The 20,586-nt window shown below is 35.9% G+C and overlaps 3 protein-coding genes and 1 long non-coding RNA gene across 4 annotated transcripts in view; 2 read left to right on the top strand and 2 right to left on the bottom strand.

Annotated features, from left to right (window-relative positions):
* LOC116302556 (uncharacterized) overlaps positions 1-1,457 on the bottom strand; it is a 33,663-nt gene extending 32,206 nt beyond the window's left edge. Inside the window, exons 1-4 of the mRNA XM_089037092.1 lie at positions 1,345-1,457; positions 1,116-1,174; positions 941-1,013; positions 199-271 (exon numbers count right to left, since the gene is read on the bottom strand). Of these exons, the coding sequence (XP_088893218.1) occupies positions 199-271; positions 941-1,013; positions 1,116-1,174; positions 1,345-1,368 (229 nt within the window). The 5' untranslated portion in view covers positions 1,369-1,457. The remainder of the gene's footprint in view (positions 1-198; positions 272-940; positions 1,014-1,115; positions 1,175-1,344) is intronic.
* A 98-nt stretch (positions 1,458-1,555) lies between these two features.
* Positions 1,556-3,835, top strand: LOC116302612 (cytochrome c oxidase assembly factor 1 homolog). The gene is made up of 4 exons (XM_031711954.2): positions 1,556-1,686; positions 1,865-2,013; positions 2,323-2,399; positions 3,235-3,835. Exons 1-4 carry the CDS (start codon positions 1,575-1,577, stop codon positions 3,326-3,328), a joined length of 432 nt encoding a protein of 143 aa, XP_031567814.2. The 5' UTR covers positions 1,556-1,574; the 3' UTR covers positions 3,329-3,835.
* A 101-nt stretch (positions 3,836-3,936) lies between these two features.
* LOC116302708 (7-methylguanosine phosphate-specific 5'-nucleotidase A) lies at positions 3,937-12,736 on the bottom strand. Its single transcript, XM_031712072.2, has 12 exons — positions 12,540-12,736; positions 11,424-11,522; positions 11,102-11,171; positions 10,598-10,644; positions 9,793-9,833; positions 9,349-9,390; positions 9,043-9,132; positions 8,499-8,575; positions 7,680-7,765; positions 7,306-7,395; positions 6,676-6,783; positions 3,937-5,784 (listed from the first exon to the last, which is right to left on the bottom strand). The coding sequence occupies exons 1-12, from the start codon at positions 12,675-12,677 to the stop codon at positions 5,677-5,679; spliced, it is 996 nt and encodes a 331-aa protein (XP_031567932.2). The 5' UTR covers positions 12,678-12,736; the 3' UTR covers positions 3,937-5,676.
* A 5,007-nt stretch (positions 12,737-17,743) lies between these two features.
* On the top strand, positions 17,744-20,319 carry LOC148907097 (uncharacterized). Its single transcript, XR_016121170.1, has 2 exons — positions 17,744-18,151; positions 19,464-20,319. It is a non-coding gene; the product is annotated as an uncharacterized LOC148907097 (long non-coding RNA).
* Positions 20,320-20,586: the final 267 nt, after the last annotated feature.

Genomic DNA, 20,586 nt, shown 5'->3' with positions numbered 1-20,586 from the left:
TCATTTTCTCATGGGAATAAAAAGTTATGTTGAAAGGCTATTGTTTTCTCCTGCTTTCTGATTGGCTCCACTACCCGAAGTTGGAATGCATTGTTTTTATTCTACGATTTGATTGGTTCACACTGTCTAAGTGGCCCTGGTTATAGTAGTCACACTGTAACAGAAACACAATAAATGAAGTTATGTAACTAGAGTTACCTTTGGAGTCACTGTCAAGAATGTTAGTTAACAAGGCAGCACATCTGTCTAAACCTCGACCAACACTGGAAGCCTGTAAGAAAGGAATTAATTATTTTATGCATCAGTTATATATGGTTTTTATAATGTCCTTTGAGTAGTAGGAATGGAATAACCAAGGTACTGTACGTAAGGTGGGTCTGATATTTTATCTATGATCACCAACTGTGGGATTTAGGGAGTTGATAATTGAGTTCTTTGACCCATCAACACATGTCCATGAATGTCAATGTGGTCATTTCATCAGCTTGTGAGATCAAAAAATGGCCAACAAATGGCTGTGAAATGGACAAATGCAAATAATTAATTTGATATATATATATGTATATATGTAAATTGGTAATAAAGATAGTTGTTGTTGTTGTTGTTATAATGGCAAATATCTGTCTTGTTGGCTTCTATCAATTGACAGGTTGCAAGAATTCCCAAGAGAGTTAAAAGACAAAAGCATTGCAGCCATTGTGGTACTGTTAACAATGGGTGCTAATGAGAAATCTTTTGTTAAATGCCACCAACGCTCCCCCGAGAGGCTGTGATGACGTAATGTGCAATGGAAGAATAAAATCTTTTTTTAAATTTTTTTTCTTTTTCTTTTTCATTTTTTCAATTTTTTTTTTCTTTTTAATTAAAGAAACCAAAAACCCCAAAAAGTCTTAAGGCTGTTTTGCTTGTTAACAATACATAGACTTTATACAAAACCAACCTGGTCTTCAGAATCTGTGGAATATAAGGAATAACCAGGCTTGGCATCAGGAACTTTCTTATTCTTTGCATTTCTGGTCGTGAACAAGAAATACAACTTAAAAATAAATTCAAGTCTAAATCATCGTGACTGCGAGAAAATTCCAAAACTTCAACAAACGTTTCGTCTTACCCACCTTTTCCCTTTGACAGGCTTTGCAGCAAGCCCGCGTGCTACAAGAGAGGCTTTAGATGGCTGTGTTTAAAAAGAATAATTTTATCGAGTTCAATAATATAAGCTTATGCTTACTTTTTATAACTTTAATAATTTTAGTTGAACGCGAGAAAATAAAAGTTGTTGAACTCATAAAACTTAGTCGTTATAAACTTGACGTATTATTTCATAAAATATATATAATATCATACCCTACACTGTGCTGGCCCTTTCATGACAGAAGCAATATTACTTAATACGAAATAATGTTTCGAGTTATAAAAGTGAACTACTCTTTTACAAATATTTGATTTTGCCCGCCATCTTGAATACCCCTTGGGAGCATGCGCTGTGTGAACATACGCTGGTAATAACACAGGAAGCCCAAGCCAAGTAACCTTCTACACTTGGGCTACCTGTGGTTGGAGCAACAAGATGGCGGATGGTTGGATCGAGAATCGTTAAAATGACTGTAGAAATATTGAAAAAATGTGCTGTCTATGGGGCAGTTGTAGCTGTTGTAGGGGCTGCATTCTGTCACCATAGAATACAAGGTAGGTAAGCAGTGTGTTTTGCTGATATTTAAGGTGAGAAGACACGAAAATGTGCAAAAACATTTCCAATCAGCTACTGTCTATCAAGTAATAATAATTTAGAAATATAACTTCAAATATTATGCTTTAAGATCCGGAAAAAATAATGTACCGTCTTATTATCGTTATATTTCATCAGCAAATTTGGCGTCAATGGATTATTACAAGAAGTCAGTGGATGAGTTTAGAAAGCATCCTGTTGCTGTTGAGGCTGTTGGGAACCCTGTGCGTTTCAGATACATGAATCTTGGACGCAAAGACATACAAGTGGACCACGAGAAGGCACAGGTATGAATGAAGATGGACTTAAATGAATGATGATGATGACAACTATGATGATGATGACGATCGATGATGATGAGGATGAGGACATTGGATTGTATCCATAACTGAAAGGGCTTTTGTTCAAATATTGTTGTTTATTATATCGATAGTTGTTTAGAATTTGCTGCAATATGTCTATTTAAGTTTATCTCTATATGTATGTTTTTCTCTTACAAAGTTATTTATAGTTTATATTTGATAATGATAACTAAAAATAGTGGTAATAATAATAATAATGATGATGATAATGATTGAATAATTGTTTTTATGCAGATTGTGATCCCTGTTAGGGGAAGCAAGACTGCAGGAAATTTGTTTTCATTTGCAACCAGACAATCCCTGGATGAACAGTAAGTATAAACCTTATCTGTTGCATTTCCCACCCTTTCAGACCATGTCAGTCCTGTTAGTATAGAGGAAAAGATCAACAAGCATCCAGAACAATGATTCCAGGGCAACAATGACATGAGCAGGTTTTAAAAATGGTTTACCATGCATGAACTCTTGTCCTTGCCATCCTATCAGTAAGTGCTCATTCAATTCCTAGAGAGAATAGCAATGGCAAGGACAATGTCCAGGGGCGGATCCAGGTTTTTGTTTCAGGGAGGGGTGCTGTGCACAATGTTAACCCAGACAGGGAGGGGTGCACCCCTTAGAATCAAAGGCAAAAAACAAAATTGGTTATCATCGAGGTAGGAGCACAAAGTGTAACCAGGGAGGGGTGCGCACCCCCTGCACCCCTCCCCTGGATCCGCCCCTGATGTCTCACATCATATTCCATCCAGTGCAGTGGCGGATCCAGGGGGGTTCGTTGATTAGAGCCAATTTTTTTGTCAGACATCGACTAAACAAAAGAGAATTATACACAGTTTAAGAAACGGAACCCCCCTTTGAAAAATCCTGGATCCGCCACTGCAGTGAAGGCTGATTAACTTGCATTGCATAATCAAAGTAATTAAAATATTTTTTTGTCAGACATCGACTAAACAAAAGAGAATTATACACAGTTTAAGAAACGGAACCCCCCTTTGAAAAATCCTGGATCCGCCACTGCAGTGAAGGCTGATTAACTTGCATTGCATAATCAAAGTAATTAAAATATGTAGGCATGAAGCCTACTCAGATTTTCATGTTTTGCAATTCCAATCCTCATTTAAAGCTTCTTTGATTCTGGTTTCCTCTTAGATGGGTACTAAAAGAATTGGAATTGGAAGTTGAGTCTGACAAGAAAAGAATCACCATCATAAAGAATGATGAAGATGAAGTGACATCCTCTTAACAGAAGATTGATTGCTAATATAAGCACCAGCAGGCTGCTGAACAACTGGCAAAGCAAGGGCTGCACAAGTGTCCAATCTTTATCGTCCATGAAAGAATTATCATTATAAATAATAGGGTCCTGAGCTGGGAGTCGCCTTTTTGGGGCTGGGAAAATGGGATTTTATGCACTGGGAGTGGGATTCACAAACAAAAATTAAAAAATCATAAAATGGGATTGAGATTGAGATTGAGATTTGAGCAAAACATAGGCTGGGTCTATGGGATTTTGTTGAAATTGGGGCTGGGAAATGGGATTAGGACCCCCAATTCAGGATCCTGAAATAATGATTTAGATGAAGTGACAGCTGCTTAACACAAGACGGATGAGTGAATGATTGATAGAACTCGGGGCTATTCATGTGTCAGAGAACCCAAAGAAGGCTATTAATAGAGCGTTTTCACGTGACGTCACAGCGTCACACCAAAACAATACATTTTCTATCCTCCGGGAATTGAACTCTATTTTTATGCAAATACTGTACAGAAAGTTTCTATTGTTTATGGCTGCCTTCTCACGTGAGTGAAAACGCTCTATTTGCTTGCAGAAATAAATTATATTCAGTCTACAAAGATTAGAAATACTTTTTATTGCCATATACTCTTACTACTACTAACACTTGTCTTACAAAAGGTCACTTGAATTATAACATCATTAACTACCACTACTTCCTAGCATACTTTCTTTTGTTCAGTTAATTAGCACCAATTGTCTTACTATTCTCATAAGGAAATACTAATTTGAATAAGAGAGAAAATTCGTGAAACATTCTGGTACTGGTAGTAAAATGACGCCATCATGCAAACGGCCGATTTTAAAAAGTTTAAAACTAATTGATTATTAATAAAGCTCTTTACCTATGTTTTCTCATATTAGACCATGTTGATGACTATGTTCCTTGTATTAATTTACCTCTTATTTATTTATTCATATTGAGTAAAAACAGGAAAGCTCATAAAACTAAATTTTATATTAGTTATTATTTTAATCATAATTATAGTAAACACACACTCTGATTGGTTGAGAACTGTTATATTATTACTGTAGTTTATCGGAGCATGTGTTGTGTAAGAAAGTTACAACACAGATTGTTTCTTTCTATATAATACATAGTCTACTGTAGTTTAAATATTGTGTAAATCCAGAAATCATCCATAGCCACCTCACAGAGGAATTTGGAATTTCCAAAGAGTAGGGGAATCAGAAAAAGGACAAAAATTACAGAGTTCGTATGGAAGAAAATTGAACTTTCTGGGGGGTAGGGGGTGTCTTAAAAACATTTTTCTGTGAGGGGGGTATGGGTAATTTTTGGAACTATACATTCTGAAATTGCAGTCAGGATTCATGATTCATCATAGTTTTAAGTTGTCTCTGAGTTTTGAAATCTACAATTTATAAATAGACGTTTCGGTCTAAACAAAGACCTTTATGAGTGTAACTGAAAATGTTTGCATGCGTGAGTTTTAAGGATCTTATAGCGCGCACAATAGAGATAGAATGTTAGGAAGAAAGTTTTCTGTATATTTCCGGAAACGTCAGTTTAAAAATTGTAAATTTCACAATACAGAGACAACTTTTAATCATAAAGTATAGATTGTTTAACACAGTGTTCCTTATTATTCCTTAGTACTTGGTAGCCACTGACATCATTATCAATGAACTCATGTTTAAGGCAGACATTTAAAGGAAGACAATAGATTTGTTTACTATGCATTTTTGAGTATATGTTATTTATTTAAATAAGTTAACATTAAGTAAAGTGAAATAATTCCTAATGGCATTAATTGAAATTAGAGTACTGGTATGAAGGAGTCCCAATGGACCCTTCTTAAAATGCAAGGCTAACATGGAAATACAAAAGAAATGCAACAAATTGCCCTATTTCACTATGACGTCACATTAAAATGACCTATTGTTTAAACGCAAAGGATCATGGTTGTCGGAGGGGGTTAAATCAACGCAAATTCACTGAAAATTGTTCTAAAACCCGCATAAATCTACAAAGAAGTAAAATAGCCAGCGAATGCTTAGAATATTATATCTGAATATTATAACACATATTATATCTGAAAACCAGGCCATCTTAGATAAACTGTTTTGCTAGGAGCAAATTTTGTTGAATTTTCTATTGGATTTGGCAATTCTAGCTATCCCCCACATAAACAAGCGGTGACGTCATAGTGAAATAGGGCAATTCCATTGAGAAAAAGTGTGATTTGTTTTGTATTTTTATGTTAGACTTGCATCCACCATACTTTTGAGAAGGGTGAGAGTGTTAACCAAGAGAGCAAGATAGCCCTGGTTATAATTTAGCAGTGAAAAAGTTTCATCAGTAGAAGGTCAACGGTTTCAATGCTGTGGTCATCAACAATCACAATATCAAATGCATTTTCATAATCCTTGAGTCGTTCATCAACCTGCATGAGAAAAGTAGTGTTGAAAGAAATAAGCACATTTAAGAGCTGTGTAAAAATGAGAAACATGTTCCAGGGTTATTATTGATGGTTTTCATGGCGGCCATGTTGGAGGAACTTAACAAAAGAATTCTCAATGAATTCTTTTGTTATATCCTCCAACATGGCCACCATGTCTTTTGTTATTTAATTCCCTTGGGAATGGTTGAAAACCATCAATAGTAACTACTATAATAAAATAATTAGAACCACATGCTTAATTTCTAATCTCATGAAAATATTTGTAAAATTTTGCTCAAATTTATCACCAGACACTAAAAAAAACCCTCCCCATTATCAGTGTTGTTTCAGCTAACTGAACAACTGCTGGCACATGATCTCTTGTCCATTCAACAATGCTAGGGGGAGGGGGACTAGAGGAGAAGAGTTGCTTCCTTATGGAATTGGGCTTCCTGGGTTGTCCAGGCAATGACTTATATTTGCATAATTTTATGTGCTGGCTTTTGTATGTTAATTTGACACATTTTGATGCAAAGCTGGCTGGTTTTACCACATAAGGGGTGTAAAAGCTTGTTTGGCAGCAAAAAGTATTTGCATAGAAGTATGAGAATAAATTAAATGTGGTTATATTTTCCTGTGTCATGCTACATGTAGCTACGATATATTTCTTTAAAACATTGTTCTAACTGGACCAGTTTCCCAATAGTGCATGAAATAAACAGGGGATTAAACACACTCTTTATAATAAATTAATAGAAAATGTAAATGCACGTATGCTATATGTGCATGCATAACATAGTGCTGTGTGTTCTCATAAAGCAGACACCCCCAACCAATAAGAAAACCATATTTATAACAGTTATTTCATATTTCAGAATGGTTGCCATCAATTACCTTTTCATTTAGAAATCCAATTGTGAGAACATTTTCAGGATTTTGAATGCTTTTGACAACATCGGTATCTTGGATTAAATCCCCCATCACGATAACATTGGTACGGCTCTGTAGAAAGAAATAGGATTTTGAAAAAGTAGAAGATTATAGTCTGTATTCTCTGACCCTAAATGAAAACCCTGACAATCGTAAAATTTAGATTATTTGTTATTATGGTGCCCAATCAGTCTCGGCAATATAAAAGCAATGTATAGATAAGTGTAAACCACTGCCACCAACACAGCAAAGGTATAACTGGCTTGGGTATTGAGTGATAGATGGAAAACAAGTGAATAATTAAGGGTTGACAAAATGATAAAATTTACAATTTCCAGTTCACTGTGAAATGATATGGTATCACTTCACTGATAAGGTTTTTATTCACAGCTTTTACACTGATATTGACCCTAAAAGTGTAATAAATATATCATATTAGGCTCCATGTGAAACTTTCTTTGTGAGACTCCTCTCATGAAAAAAACAAACTACTATTAATTTTGTGCACAAGAAACGTTTTGTCAGAAGGGTTTTGCAGCTACGTGCCAGCTTCTTTTGAATAGAACTAATAAAAAATATAACAAAAAGACTTGCCTTCATTTTTTTGAAAAATGCAAGATCTTTTGTCCTTTCTTCCTTGTTATTGGATGAGATGAGCTTTCCTTCAAATCCAACCATAACACCCTGCAAGTGTAAGTTATGAAGACTTCATTAATGGTCAGCACTCATATGGATACCAGTTTTTCTATACAAAACCTTAGAGGAAACTTTAAATGACTGCGCAGAAAAACACCTGCTATCAACATATCATTATATGATGTCCAAGATAACCATGCCTAGGCCTGAGCATCACTTGAGCAGTGATTTTCAAAACTTTAAATGGTTCATAATATTTTGATCTGATTCATGGATTACATGGCATCATATACTCTATGGAAACAATCATTTAATCATATAAACGAACTCACCTGGTCATTATATTTCATGAAGTTGGCACTAATTTCAATATTGTCATACAATTCACTCCCTTGGTCTATCACCACCTTGATGATATCTAAGTACAAATAAATGTGGCTATGAGCCATAGTTTTCACAACAAACAACATTAATTACCACTTATTACCACTATTGGTCAGGCGGCAGGCAGTGGTTGGTCAGGCGTCAGTCAGTGATTGGTCAGGTGTCAGTCGGTGGTTGGTCAGGTGTCAGTCGGTGGTTGGTCAGGTGTCAGTCGGTGGTTGGTCAGGCGTCAGTCGGTGGTTGGTCAGGTGTCAGTCAGTGGTTGGAGATGTGTCAGGCAGTGGTTGGTAAGGTGTCAGTCGGTGGTTGGTGAAGTGTCAGTCGGTGGTTGGTCAGGTGTCAGTAGGTGGTTGGTCAGGCGGCAGGCAGTGGTTGGTCAGGCGTCAGTCAGTGGTTGGTCAGGTGTCAGTTGGTGGTTGGTCAGGTGTCAGTCAGTGGTTGGTCAGGTGTCAGTCGGTGGTTGGTCATGTGTCAGTCAGTGGTTGGTCAGGTGTCAGTCGGTGGTTGGTCAGGTGTCAGTCAGTGGTTGGTCAGGTGTCAGTCGGTGGTTGGTCAGGTGTCAGTCGGTGGTTGGTCAGGTGTCAGTCAGTTGTTGGTGAGGTGTCAGTCAGTGGTTGGTCAGGCATCAGTAAGGAAAGTACATTTTTTATTGGGGTTGAGTGGAGGACTTGCAGTAAACGTTTTAAAATGGTTATAGCCCTATTCCCCTTTCACTCAGTACTTAAGAAATTCAGCAAAAGACATGGTAGGTCACATCTTGTCATTACCTCCAAGGCCACCAGACAAGATAAGAATTGGCACATTCTTCTCGTGTGACTTAACAAAGAGCCAATCAACACCATCCCTACAAATGAAATACAAAGTAACACATTCATACCATAGTTTCTTATCCTTGCCTACATGCCTATTTTGCATTAAAATTGTGAAAACATCAATGAAAGTAAATCTAACAAAACATGCAGTCACATTTGTTTTAAATTTCTAAATAATATCATCTCCTCTGCAGCCATTATTAGTGTTAGTTGCAGATCATCCATGGCCTGTCCCCACTTAATAATAATAAAAATAATATGGGATTCTTACATAGCCCATTTTTACATTGTCTCAATGTGCTTTACATTGCAGTGGAGGACTTTACGGGCTGCATATTGAGGCGCTATTAGCAGCTGTGCAGCTTACAATCATGAGTGGTTTGTTAGTAAATTAGTATTATGCCTCCAGATTGGGATTAAGGCTGTTGAACCAGGAGGACAATCCCCTACGTATGAGCCATTAGATCAATTACATGACCAGGAATAATGGTTTAATTACCTTAAGGCAATATTTGCCTCTTTGACGATAACTGGCAGATTTTCCTTGCGAAGGTTGAGTTCCTTGATTAAATCATGTGCTTTGCTCCACCTGTTACAGAAACAAATTAAAAAGCATTGACTTTTCTAGTGCCTTTGAAATAATATTTGAATTGGTTAGTAAAATGTTTGTGCATGGAATATTACCAAAAAACATTTCAGGGAACATTAAATGTGAGTAGAGAATTAGGTCAAATCAGAAATTTATGACAGCTTGATTCAAAGTTACACATTCTAGTTATAAACTATCTGAGTTCCATTAACTTACCATTCTTCCATAAGTGGGCCTTTTTCTTCAGATGACATGTCACTAAAAAGTATCATATGATTGATCAACATCATTCAACAGGACAGAAAAATTATTAATAAATTCTAGCTATTTGCTGTATATATATATACAGTATAAACTCATGTTCAAGAACCTAGATTTTAAGAAACCTGTTAAACTAAGATTTTCCATTTACACCCCCTTGACATAAGAACCTGTTTTAGGCTTAACAGATCAAAAACAACTTTCCGTGTTTGATACTCTGATCAAAACATGCGGGATGTTGAGAGAACACGAGAGGAGCATAGGAAACCACAACGTGTAGCAGAAAATGAATATAGCATGTTTTGATACTCTCATCAAACATGGTTTTTGACCAGTCATAGCTCGCTTAGTATCTCAATTATTTTATAATAAAATTTCAAAGCAGGTAATAAAAAATACCTTAGTTCGATGGGGTGGTATTTATCTTTGAGTTCCAAAGCCTAAATAAAGGGTTAAAATATGAATTAAAATTATATGGTATGTTGATGAAATATTAACATAGTTGGCTTCGATAAAATAAAAGTGGCTGTGTTTCATACATGGCCAAATACTATAATCCCCAAACCCAAGCTGTCCTACTTGTAGCTATCTGCCTTCATGAAGGAGTTCACTCCACATCATAGGGCCTGATGCATAACCTTTGAAATTTCATACCATTTATAATATTGTTAGGAGCAGATTGATGTAGCTCAGTTGGTAAGTGCACAGCCTTTGGAGCTGGAGGTCCAAGGTTCAATCCTCAGGATCTCCACATCTGTTTCAAATTTTCTCTAATCAGTGTAGCTTCAGCTTTGAAACTCTTAAAACAATGGACAGAGTAGGCAGAGTGCACGCACTGTGGGCTTCCATTGATAGCAGTTGAATTTCAACTGAAGGAACTACCAATGTTAAATATAGGGACTTCATCTTTTTTATAAAAATTAATACAATTATTTTAAAATGCATTTTAACATAAATCATTAGATAATCCAGTATTTATCCCACACCTTCGAATACAACCAATCAAGAAACAGGAAAGCAATTGTACCATTTCTTCTTGTAATGTGGTGTTTTACATTCCTTGACTAAATGCTTAGGTATTTACAATGCAGATGGTATGCAATAAAATGGCTACACACTGCTTACTTGTGGCACATACTCTGCTTTGTTTGACTCATGGAATATTGGAATTTGTTTGTATCATATGAGAAATTGTAAAACGTACCTTTTCTCTGTATGACTCAGGGAAATGTTTTGATGTCTCCAGCACACCTGTTAAAGTCAATATAAAAGATAAAATAAACATTAGGGAAGAAATATAGTATATGCCCTTGACGGGACTCAAACTGGCACCACTTAAATCATGCAGTATTCTAGTCAGGACTATATACATGTATAAGACAGCGTTAACCCCTACACAATAATAAAAGACCAACCACGCTGGATGCACAGCTAGACAATGAATTACAATATTTTTTCTCTAATGTAAAGTTAAACACTATAAAATAATGCACGCAGATTACAGAATAATGTTCAATTCATTCATCACACCAAATGCAGCCCAATTTCATTGGTACTGACAATATAAATTATGAATGAATTGATGTTAACACATTTTGTCCAATCAAATGAATTAAGTCTGTCGCCACAAAGATTTATGATTATGGTGAAAACAATTTAGTCCCGTGAAAACATGCTTATTTAGGTAATTGAATAATTGAATATTTACCATGAACTGTACAGCCTTGTAGTCCATTTACTTTGAATTTTGTGAGTGTTTTATCAAAATCTGAAACAATCTAAAACATTTTATAATATTATTAATTAATTGCAAAAATAATCTGCCACTTTCCTCCCTAGCAATGATGGTTTATGAAGTTCTCTAGCCTATGAAGTGGTTAACTACATGGTAAAATGCATGCCAGACAACATTGCTATGGAGGCAGAAGGCAGATATTGTAGATTGTAGCTATTCGTACTCATGCAAAACTTTAATCAACTGAAGCAAACATAAAAAACAAATTAGAAGTGCAAATGGTATGCATGAATACCTGTAACTTTTCAGTCCCTGCTTCATACATCCTTTGCAGTTTTTCTCTCACACCAATTGAGTCACGCAAGTAAACATTTGTCTTGTCAAGGGCCTTTACCTAGAACAAAATAATATAAACACAAAGGCTGTCAATTCATTCTCTCTGATCTGAGAAAACAAGTTTGTTTATAATCACTAAATTTCAAACTATGCTCAAGCCAATGTTACAGTACTAATAGTAATGCTCCATATGAGAATAAATATACTTTATATTTGTACTTTGGTAATAATGTAAGAATTCTGAGTCTTGAACGGGATTTGAAAATGTGCCTTGGTGATTCCAGTTCCATGCTCTGACCATGCTCTAACCACTGAGCTACCTTGCAAGTCTCATATGAGACTTATAAGGACACATTATGTGGGTTTATCAGCCCGATAGGAAATATATGTATATGAGAATATATATAGACTATATATATTTGTACTGTGGTAATAATGTATCTAATTGAGCTGTTCTGCGCAGTATATCAAGAAACTTGTGCAGTTGCTAATTATAAGACTCAGAAAAATTCTGAGACGCATAAGAACATGAACATGAACATTTATTGAAATTTTTAAGTCACGTACATCAGTTTGTATCAATGTAAGTATCTATATTTTACATTATTCATCTCATTTATACAGTTCGTCTTACTCATGTAGTTTTAATATCAGGGGACCTGTATATATAGGGCTAACCTCAAGGTGCACCTTTTCTAATTTCAGTCATGTATTTGAATCTGAATAAGGTAAATATCATATAAAAACCATTGTAGTCGCATTATGATAATTAACATCGTCTGATGTGTGTGTGTGTGTGATATTGATCAAATGCACACTCAGCCATCTACGAGTGTCGAAAAAGTGTTCTTTGAGTAAAGTTTACCCACAGAAATTCCTAATTCCCAATGTATTGAAAATATATTTTATCTTACAGCCTTCAACAAGAAAGGCAAACGCTTCCTGACAGAACAGAGATCATAATCAAATAAATGTGACGAAGCTACGTGTTATTATTTGTGTTAGCGGGGAATGGAATAGTTTGGAAGAGGGCGAGGGGGTATTAGGGGGTATTATCAGACCTCACTATACTTACCATTTCATCCGTTGCTTTCTTGACCCTAAGCCGCTCGTTGCGACTGCAGATATACCTATAAACGCCATATCCTGCTACAGCAGAAACACCAACAGCAGCCACGGCAAACATCGCGATTTCTTCTTTTGATCTCGACATTCCAATAAGAGTTTAGCGAATCCTAGCCAACCACGGATCTAACCGCTCCTACCCTTCATTCATCACAAGGCGTTACTTGTTACATGCAAAGTCCATATGAGGGAGACTAAGTCGAGAATACATACATACATACATACATACATACTTTATTCGTCCTCTATAAGGCTTTTCAGAATAAAGGGCCTAATTAATTACAATTAAAATAATACTATATATAATTATATAAGAAGCAAAAAGAAAAGATCAAAGAATAAAGTAAATAAATAAATAGATAAATAAATTGTACATTTAAATTACATTAAGGTTTTAAAAAATCTGAAATAAGATGTTGTTTTAATGTCCGTTTAAAGTCTTTCACGGTTGGGCTTAACTTAAGGGCAGAGTCTAGTGAATTCCACAATTTGACTGTTCTATAGTAAAATGATCTTTGTCCAGTAGTCGTTCTGCAAAAAGGTATCTGCAGCTTTTGCGAGTTTCTTGTCGTACGCTGCGTGATGCTTGATCTTGGAATAAATCGCGAGCATAAGGAATCAGGGGCACACCCAGTCATGCATTTGAATGCCATAATTGCATTACGGTAGTGTAATTGCTGTCTGACGGGTAACCATCGTAGCTCTTTAAGAATAGGCGTGACGTGATCGTACTTTCTTTTGTTGCTAATGATACGGCATGCGAAGTTCTGCACAGCTTGGACTTTGTTCAGGTTACTCTCAGTGGTATTGCTCCACACATTAGAGCATAGCTTAGAGAATAGCTTTTGCACGCGATCTTGTTTGACTTGTTTACGATGCATATTCTCTCATCAATCAAATTAAGAACCTTCAAAATGATAGTTAGGATTATATTTAATGTAGGGAGGTAGCTGCGCTTTACTCGTAAAACCGGATAAAAATTTGATTTTTATGTCAATGCGGGCTCCCTGGGCCCACAGGAAGCCCAAGCCTAAGGTTTTTATTTTTCCATGAGAATAAACATGGTAATCTCTGCATTGAGAGAGAAGTGGACGGTAGGGGAATGTAGCGAGACTTAAAACGGCTGCGAGGGAGACTATAAACATGGCTACCGCGTGACAGCAAGGCCCATCGCACATGAGTATGTTCAAATGACTATATGAATCTAAATCCCACACGGAATAACAATTTTAACGATTGGGGTATAGATATATCCAATTGGCTAAACATAAATGTCAAACAGTCTTTTTCTTCGTTCATGCGTTCGGCGTTTTTCTTTCTTTCTTTCTCAAATCTCGTGGAGCAACAAAAACAGCACCGGTTCGTGCGTGTCTGCTTTTTATTCTGTATGAAGTTCTAAACAGGTTATCCGAGTATTGGCGTGCTCCCAGAGCTGCTAGCCATTTAATTTTCAGGTTGAAAAAACTTCGCGGTCGACTTGGCAATACGGTACATTGTCGATCAGACTGTTTAGAAAACATTCTCCAAGATGGCGTCTATTTGCTCCCCTAAAACATTCCCAATACATTGTATTGCCAACTCGACCCAGTCTTTTCCTCAAACTCGGAATGGCTAATAACAACTGGGCAAAAAGGGGGGCAAAGAAAGGTATAAAACGTTATCAAATTACTTAATGACGCTTCATATATGCAGAGTTAATAGATTAACTCTGATATATGCGAAGTATTAGTCGAATTAGTCGAATCTGATCATGACAGGGCTATTATTTTACTACGGTAAGAAGTGGAGTGATGACTTGAATGTATGCGTGGGCTAGTCGGCTAGCCTAACCCATTCTAGTGGGTGGTTAAGATAAAGCAATGAAACAAAAGTATTATCAGTATTTCTATGGCATCATCTTTTCTCGTTCCTGCCATTTCACAACATGTGTAGCGATACCACTAGCGTCTTAATGTATTTTTTAAATCTTTTCTTTTTTTCTCTCAATTTTTTTTTTTTTTTTTTTTCTTGGTCTATTTATTTATTTATTTTTTCATTTAGTAGTTTGGAAAAGATTATTGTAAAGCCGTGCTATGGTGTTCATCCCACGTTCCCCTTTCAAAAGAAAAGTCCACGTTTTTAGCCTCATTTTCTGCGATATGCTTTTTACCGGAAAGTGTTGCTCGTATTTTCCCTCCGTCTTTTTTAATAATTACTTGATTCTTCTTCTCATCATTTTCCTTTTCCTCTGTCATAGCGATCATTAATTGATCCCAGAATCACCGAATTAAGAAATTACCACTAATGACCGATTTTTAAAATTTAAGTATCTAATTTAAGGTGACTGCCTATTTTTGAAAATAGATTTAAGCTTTTTTTAAAACTTCGATTTTCCGAATTGAAATTTAATGCTGATTCCAAATCTGGAAAGAAAAAAAGGGTGTCCCGAGCTCGTTTTCGAGATAATCAGCATTTAATGGAAGTCTACGCACGAGCTTTTGGAGTAAAAATTGCGCCACCGGAAGTGATTAGAAAAAAATTAAGATTAATAAGATAATAGTTATTTGCAGATTATATGATTGCACGAACGAAGGCTAGTCAATCCTTCTACAACAAAACATGGATATTTTCGACAAAAAGACAGAGAGATACATTGATTTGTCATATTTTGTAGTTTCGGTGCTCTTAAAAAATCTCATAAAGTCGAACAAAAATCCCTACAAAATTCTATTTTTTCACGTGTTCCTGATTTAAACTTTTCCTAAAATGTTGATATAACCTAGATTTTTAGGAGTTTTTTCAAATGAGCTATCAAAAAATATAGAGTCCCGTGCAAAATTTGAGGGTTTTGCCCTGTTGAAGCTCAAAACGCGTATGGTTCTTCAATAAAATCTTGTAGATTTTGCAGGGGTTTTTGAGCGCGCGCACATCGTGGGCTCAAATCGAACGTTCAAAAGTAGGCAGCCACCTTAAAATGACGAAAGTATTCCAATCTAATGCATACGAACCAGGAAATAAGAATGCCAGGAAACTACACTTATCGCTTTGATGAGTCAAATGCAATTGTACTAGCCTTAACTAGTTTTAACTCAAGCTCGCCATCGGACGTTTCATACCAAGCCCGTAATGCACTATGGGTGACGTGAATATCATCAGCGAAAGGTAACAACGAAAGGTATACAACATCATGCGAACGAAATCTTCCACGGCAAAAAAAGGTCACGTTTTACCGCGACACGATGTAGGGATTATGCAGTCCTAACCTGACATAATCCCTTCATAATCCCGCATTTTACCCGCCAACTTCTCTACTTTTCTTGGGTGTACCCGAGCACCATAATGTTCTCCCCGACCATTCTTTATTATGAGTGGATTGTAGTAGTATGATGTTGTGTACGTTAACTAACGTCCATGTATTTGAAAACTCTAGATCTAAAGGTTGCACCAACCTTTTTAGAAATAGATGTGATATACAGGAAGACCGTGTTTTCATGATCATTCGACCTCCCAGCCATCGTTTCCTGGGATTATGAGACCCTAAAGAACCCACAAAACAAACTGAGAGAAAAAAGGAAAGAAATAGAAAGAACTGCGGAAATCAACTCTCGTTTTAATCTAACTGAGGTCTTTTTTTAATTCTATAGCTTTGTCCAGCTTTTCTTTTGTTCGTCTACTAGACATAAAAGTGTTTACTTTTAAAATGACAATTAAAAAGTTGTAATGACAATCCTTGATTAGTTTTTAATTCATTAATGGAATAAAAATTGCAAATTATCACCATTCGGGCAATAATTAATTGTATCATAGAATGGAATACCCATGTAAGATGACAATGGTGGCGCGCTGTTTGCATGTTAGAGAAAATGATAAAAAAATTCATTTTGCAGTTCAGTATCGAAAGGTTTGAGAAAAACTCTTTTCGAATTCTTTTCATAACTTTAACAACAGGTTAAAAGCGTTTTTCTTTCGAAAAATATAGAGATAATCGTTACATTTAAATTTTCCTTCCGTAGATCATATTATTTCTGTTAGGCTCGTATGTCTTGAACGGATAGCCACCGAAAGAGTAGCCATTTCCCGCCTTTTTTTCCTGTCGCTTTGCGCCAATTTGTCGGCAGCTGCTATCAAACTCCTTTAACCGAATAACAACTTTTAATAAGCCTATTTTATTAAATATTTCCAAATGAGACTCATAAAAAATAGCGTGGTCTAATAAAATCCATTCTGACGACTATAACTAATAATTAGGACCGCGATCTTGTGTTTGTGCTCAGTCTAGATTCGATCTCAGCTAAGTAGCGCACGCGAAATAGCCTTTTAACTAATTAAACACGATGATAGTAACTAATCTTTCCAGATTTGGATTGGTATTGTATGGATAATTAGAAAATAATAATTTTCACACACATTTTTTTTATTGAATGACTTTGTTGTGATTTGAGAAGTCTTCAGAACTATTCATAGTAACGTCCTATTTATCATCTATGGTTAGACTAGACGTTGCTAGAGGATTTTCCTCAAGAAATAATTGCAGTTCTACATTGTATTGCATGTAATGAAACTTAAAGAGACCTGTATCCTAATAATCCTCAGTTGTCTTAATAATTTTCACTAGAGAGGAGTAGTTGTTTTGGAAAATATATAAAATAAGTAAAAATTTTTTTTGACTTGTTGTTCTCTCTCTTGCCACGAGGGTTTCTCCGGATCTCCGGTTCCCTCCCTCTGTAAAAATTAACATGTGAGTTGAGTGTGTTGTATGTTGTAAATATAGAATGCAGTGGTGAGCGTGTGGAGGGAACCTCACGGAAGAGCCCCGTACTTGCAAACTTGTACTATACTACTACTAGTACTTGTGTTATAAATTTTTGATATACAATTTTTCTCAGTTTCTTTATGATATTTACCATTAAACCTTTGTAAGAAAAAATAATGTCCTAATTTGTAAAAAAAAATGGTTTGTTACAAAGAATCCTTATTTACGAGTTTAATAAAAAGTCTGGATAAAAATAGTCAAAGATATCTTACATCGACATAAAAATACAGCAAATAAATACTCCTAGCCCAAGTGTTTACATCTCTTAATGGCCTTCTTGAGCACTGAAGGTCTGGAAAAGTCACTCTCTAAATTTACGATTGAGTTGAAGAAGTTGTCACCCTCTAGCTATAAGTCGGCAATTTCGTAACACAAAGAGGGAAACACGGGGGTAAAAACGGTAATTAAAGCCTGAAAGGGCGGACTAGCCGAGATGAATTATTCCAACGCTTTGTGTTCGAGTTTTTAATAACTGCGAACAAAGAAAAATCAATTATCTTGGACAAGAATATCCGGAAGACTTTCTAAAAACAAACTCCTTTGTGTCATTGGCTGTTCTTTTTATGTATTTTATTACACCTGTGCGAAATGATACGTTAACTGAGCTCTAACAATAGAAAATCTGTCTATAAAAGTGACTGGTCCTTTAGTTTTCATCGCAAAAGGTGAGTAATAAGACAAGACTTCTTCAATATAAGTCCTTCACAGCAACGGAACCTTTGTCACGCACACTGAAGACTTGTTAAGCCCTCATCAGTTCTCGGTTCATCGTAAGTACTTTAATATGGCTACAAACTTAAGTAGATATACTGTATTTATATTTCCAAATCATTCGGATAAAAATTTTATTAGTACTAACTATTGAGCGGAATAACAAAATTTTAGCGTAAAAAGGGCATCTCATAATTGAGAATCGAGTGCAATACATACAAGTGGTGATAACTAGTAGAGTACTAGCGTGGACTGCGTTGGTGTTTCTGATTCAAACAGCAGAAGCTTGTGGATAGTCCTTCGTCTAACGTCCGAAACGTCAGTTTCACAAAGCTTTTTACGGTGTTTCAATTTATCCACAAGTTCCTGCTGTAATATATACAGTATAGTATAGTACACTCACCTTTTGGATCTCAATTCTGGGCCATGTCAGCTGAATTTAGTTGTTACAATTCCCTTGATTCGAAAGTTATTTTCCTGGGTTCTTCGTTTTTTCCTCCCTTCGCAAAATCCAATAAGCTTAATCTTAATAGCATTGCTCTGACTTTGGTCTGCCTAGAGGTTAGTAAAATGTTTCTTCATACTGAAGAGTAATTTATTTCCGACTATCCAAAAGTTTTTTCAGCAGGGTATCGATCGATAAAGTTTTGAAGGACTTTTTCATATAAAGTACATCAGAAGAACACTTACACAGAGTTTTCCGCTAATGTAATGAATACTAAAAAGTTTAAATCACATACAGAAGGCACCCAAGTCATGCACTCAAACAATATCAAATTGATATTAGAGAGTTTTAGATTTATGTTCACGGCAAACGTGAAACGTCAGTTGACCATTTAAAAATTATTTTAAAAAGCTTGAAAAGAATCGCAAAAAAGTCCAAGTAGTAGAAAAACAAAAGAATATTTGTCTTTGGTGAGAAGGTTTGTAAAAGGTAAAATAAAGTACAAGAAAACGATGAAAACGTGGTCACGTTTGCCGTTTGCGGGGAGGAAATAAGTCGATCTAAAACTCTCTATTGTTGCGGCAGATTGCCGAAATAAAATAGCTAAATAAAAGATCTCAAATTAAACTCTTCCGATATATGTCAGGGAAAATAAATCTGATGATTTACGTATGTTGCCATGGAAGCTGAATTGATAAAAATTATAAGACCCAAGATGCATTGCAGAGTTGACGTTTCCTTTATCGTTGTCTACGATGTTGTCTCACTTCGTCCTTGCCGGCCGGTTATTGCAAATGTACGCTTCTTTTGATCTTGGCTTACTCTTAGCTTAGAGAAGAAAGCTATTGATATTCAGGGTTGTAGTGATAAGGGCGATAAGTGCTAAACGTCTTCTCGTTTCGCCAATCTTTATTTTTCATTGACAGATGAATTCGCTTCCATGGATAGTTTTCGTCATGGTCCTTGTGGGTTCTACCCAGTCTCCCGCTGACGCACGAGGCACAGGAATCACGAAGCGATCAACTGATCAATGTTACTGGGCTTGCCGTTTTCTTATAAACACCTGCAAAGCTGCTTGTCATGGTGACAAAGAATGTCAAAGCGTCTGTGACTGGCGATACAGTTTCCGACGCTGCCAGAAACCTTGTCGTCGAAATGGCGGGTTCGTCCCGGCCGAGGAAGAAAAGTGATGGATCAAGTTAGACTATTAGTCCCTGTTTTTTAACATAGCCGTATTTTGTATTTCTTAAATTTTCTGAAGGTCCAACTCTTTTATCGTGTATAATAATAATAGTACTAGTCCAGTATAGGTACACACGCAAGTGGTACATCACTAGAATTCACCAATACCGAACATGTACTTATAAAAAAGGTTGAATACTGAATACTGCATTCCAAGGCCGAAGTGCATTGTGGGTCATAGTGACGTTGTCTAAAGTAGGATTAATAATAATTATTTATTCTATTTTAATGTATTCCATCTGAAACAATATACTAACTACATGTAGAGAGTTAATTGCTGTATATTTACTTTTGCTTTCAAATCATTTGGTCTTGGAATGCACTATTCAGTATGCAGTATTCAGTATTTAACCTTTTTTGAAATAGTTATATACAATAATGATTAAAAAATGCAATTGTTTTCTTGTTAATATCTTTGTGAGCTGAGAACACAGGTAGCCCAAGCAATACATTTGTGGTGTGTACGAAGGGATTTAAAGTAAATGTAATGGGACGAAAAAATGTGTGTTTTTTTGTTTAAATAAATTTGATCATACCTTAGTCCTGCTGGTGTTGTCGTTAGTGGTATTTAACGTCATTCTTAGTGGTTTAAAAAATATACTGTTTTGACTAACAAACAACTTTCTAAACGATTTCAAAAATTTTCACCTTGTTTAACCTTTCACTGAGCTTTTAGCCCAGTTTGAAAGCCTTTGATAGATCCTTTTACCTTCGGGGCGTAATGTTTTCCCATTTCAGACCACGTGTTATTCTCTTGATAATGATAAGACTCTTTGTTTGACTGGAAATCCTCATTTTTGTGTCTTC

Source organism: Actinia tenebrosa, unplaced genomic scaffold (assembly GCF_029948245.1).
Source record: "Actinia tenebrosa isolate PJP-AT-01 unplaced genomic scaffold, QUT_ActTen_1.0 PGA_scaffold4__44_contigs__length_22323623, whole genome shotgun sequence".
In the NCBI taxonomy this organism is placed as follows: domain Eukaryota; kingdom Metazoa; phylum Cnidaria; class Anthozoa; order Actiniaria; family Actiniidae; genus Actinia; species Actinia tenebrosa.
The sequence above is the reverse complement of the archived record's forward strand: the minus strand, read 5'-3'. Positions and strand labels throughout refer to the sequence as shown.

What these genes read in the sequence shown, in the direction of transcription:
- LOC116302708 (XM_031712072.2), bottom strand. Translation starts at nt 12,677, where the DNA reads ATGTCGAGATCAAAAGAAGAAATCGCGATGTTTGCCGTGGCTGCTGTT. An exon ending in CAGGGACTGAAAAGTTACAG is followed by an intron (nt 11,172 to 11,423) that starts GTATTCATGCAT and finishes AAAATGTTTTAG; the next exon opens with ATTGTTTCAGATTTTGATAA. An exon ending in TCATGAAATATAATGACCAG is followed by an intron (nt 7,396 to 7,679) that starts GTGAGTTCGTTT and finishes TTACACTTGCAG; the next exon opens with GGTGTTATGGTTGGATTTGA.
- LOC116302612 (XM_031711954.2), top strand. Translation starts at nt 1,575, where the DNA reads ATGGTTGGATCGAGAATCGTTAAAATGACTGTAGAAATATTGAAAAAA. An exon ending in CTGTCACCATAGAATACAAG is followed by an intron (nt 1,687 to 1,864) that starts GTAGGTAAGCAG and finishes ATATTTCATCAG; the next exon opens with CAAATTTGGCGTCAATGGAT. An exon ending in AGACAATCCCTGGATGAACA is followed by an intron (nt 2,400 to 3,234) that starts GTAAGTATAAAC and finishes GTTTCCTCTTAG; the next exon opens with ATGGGTACTAAAAGAATTGG.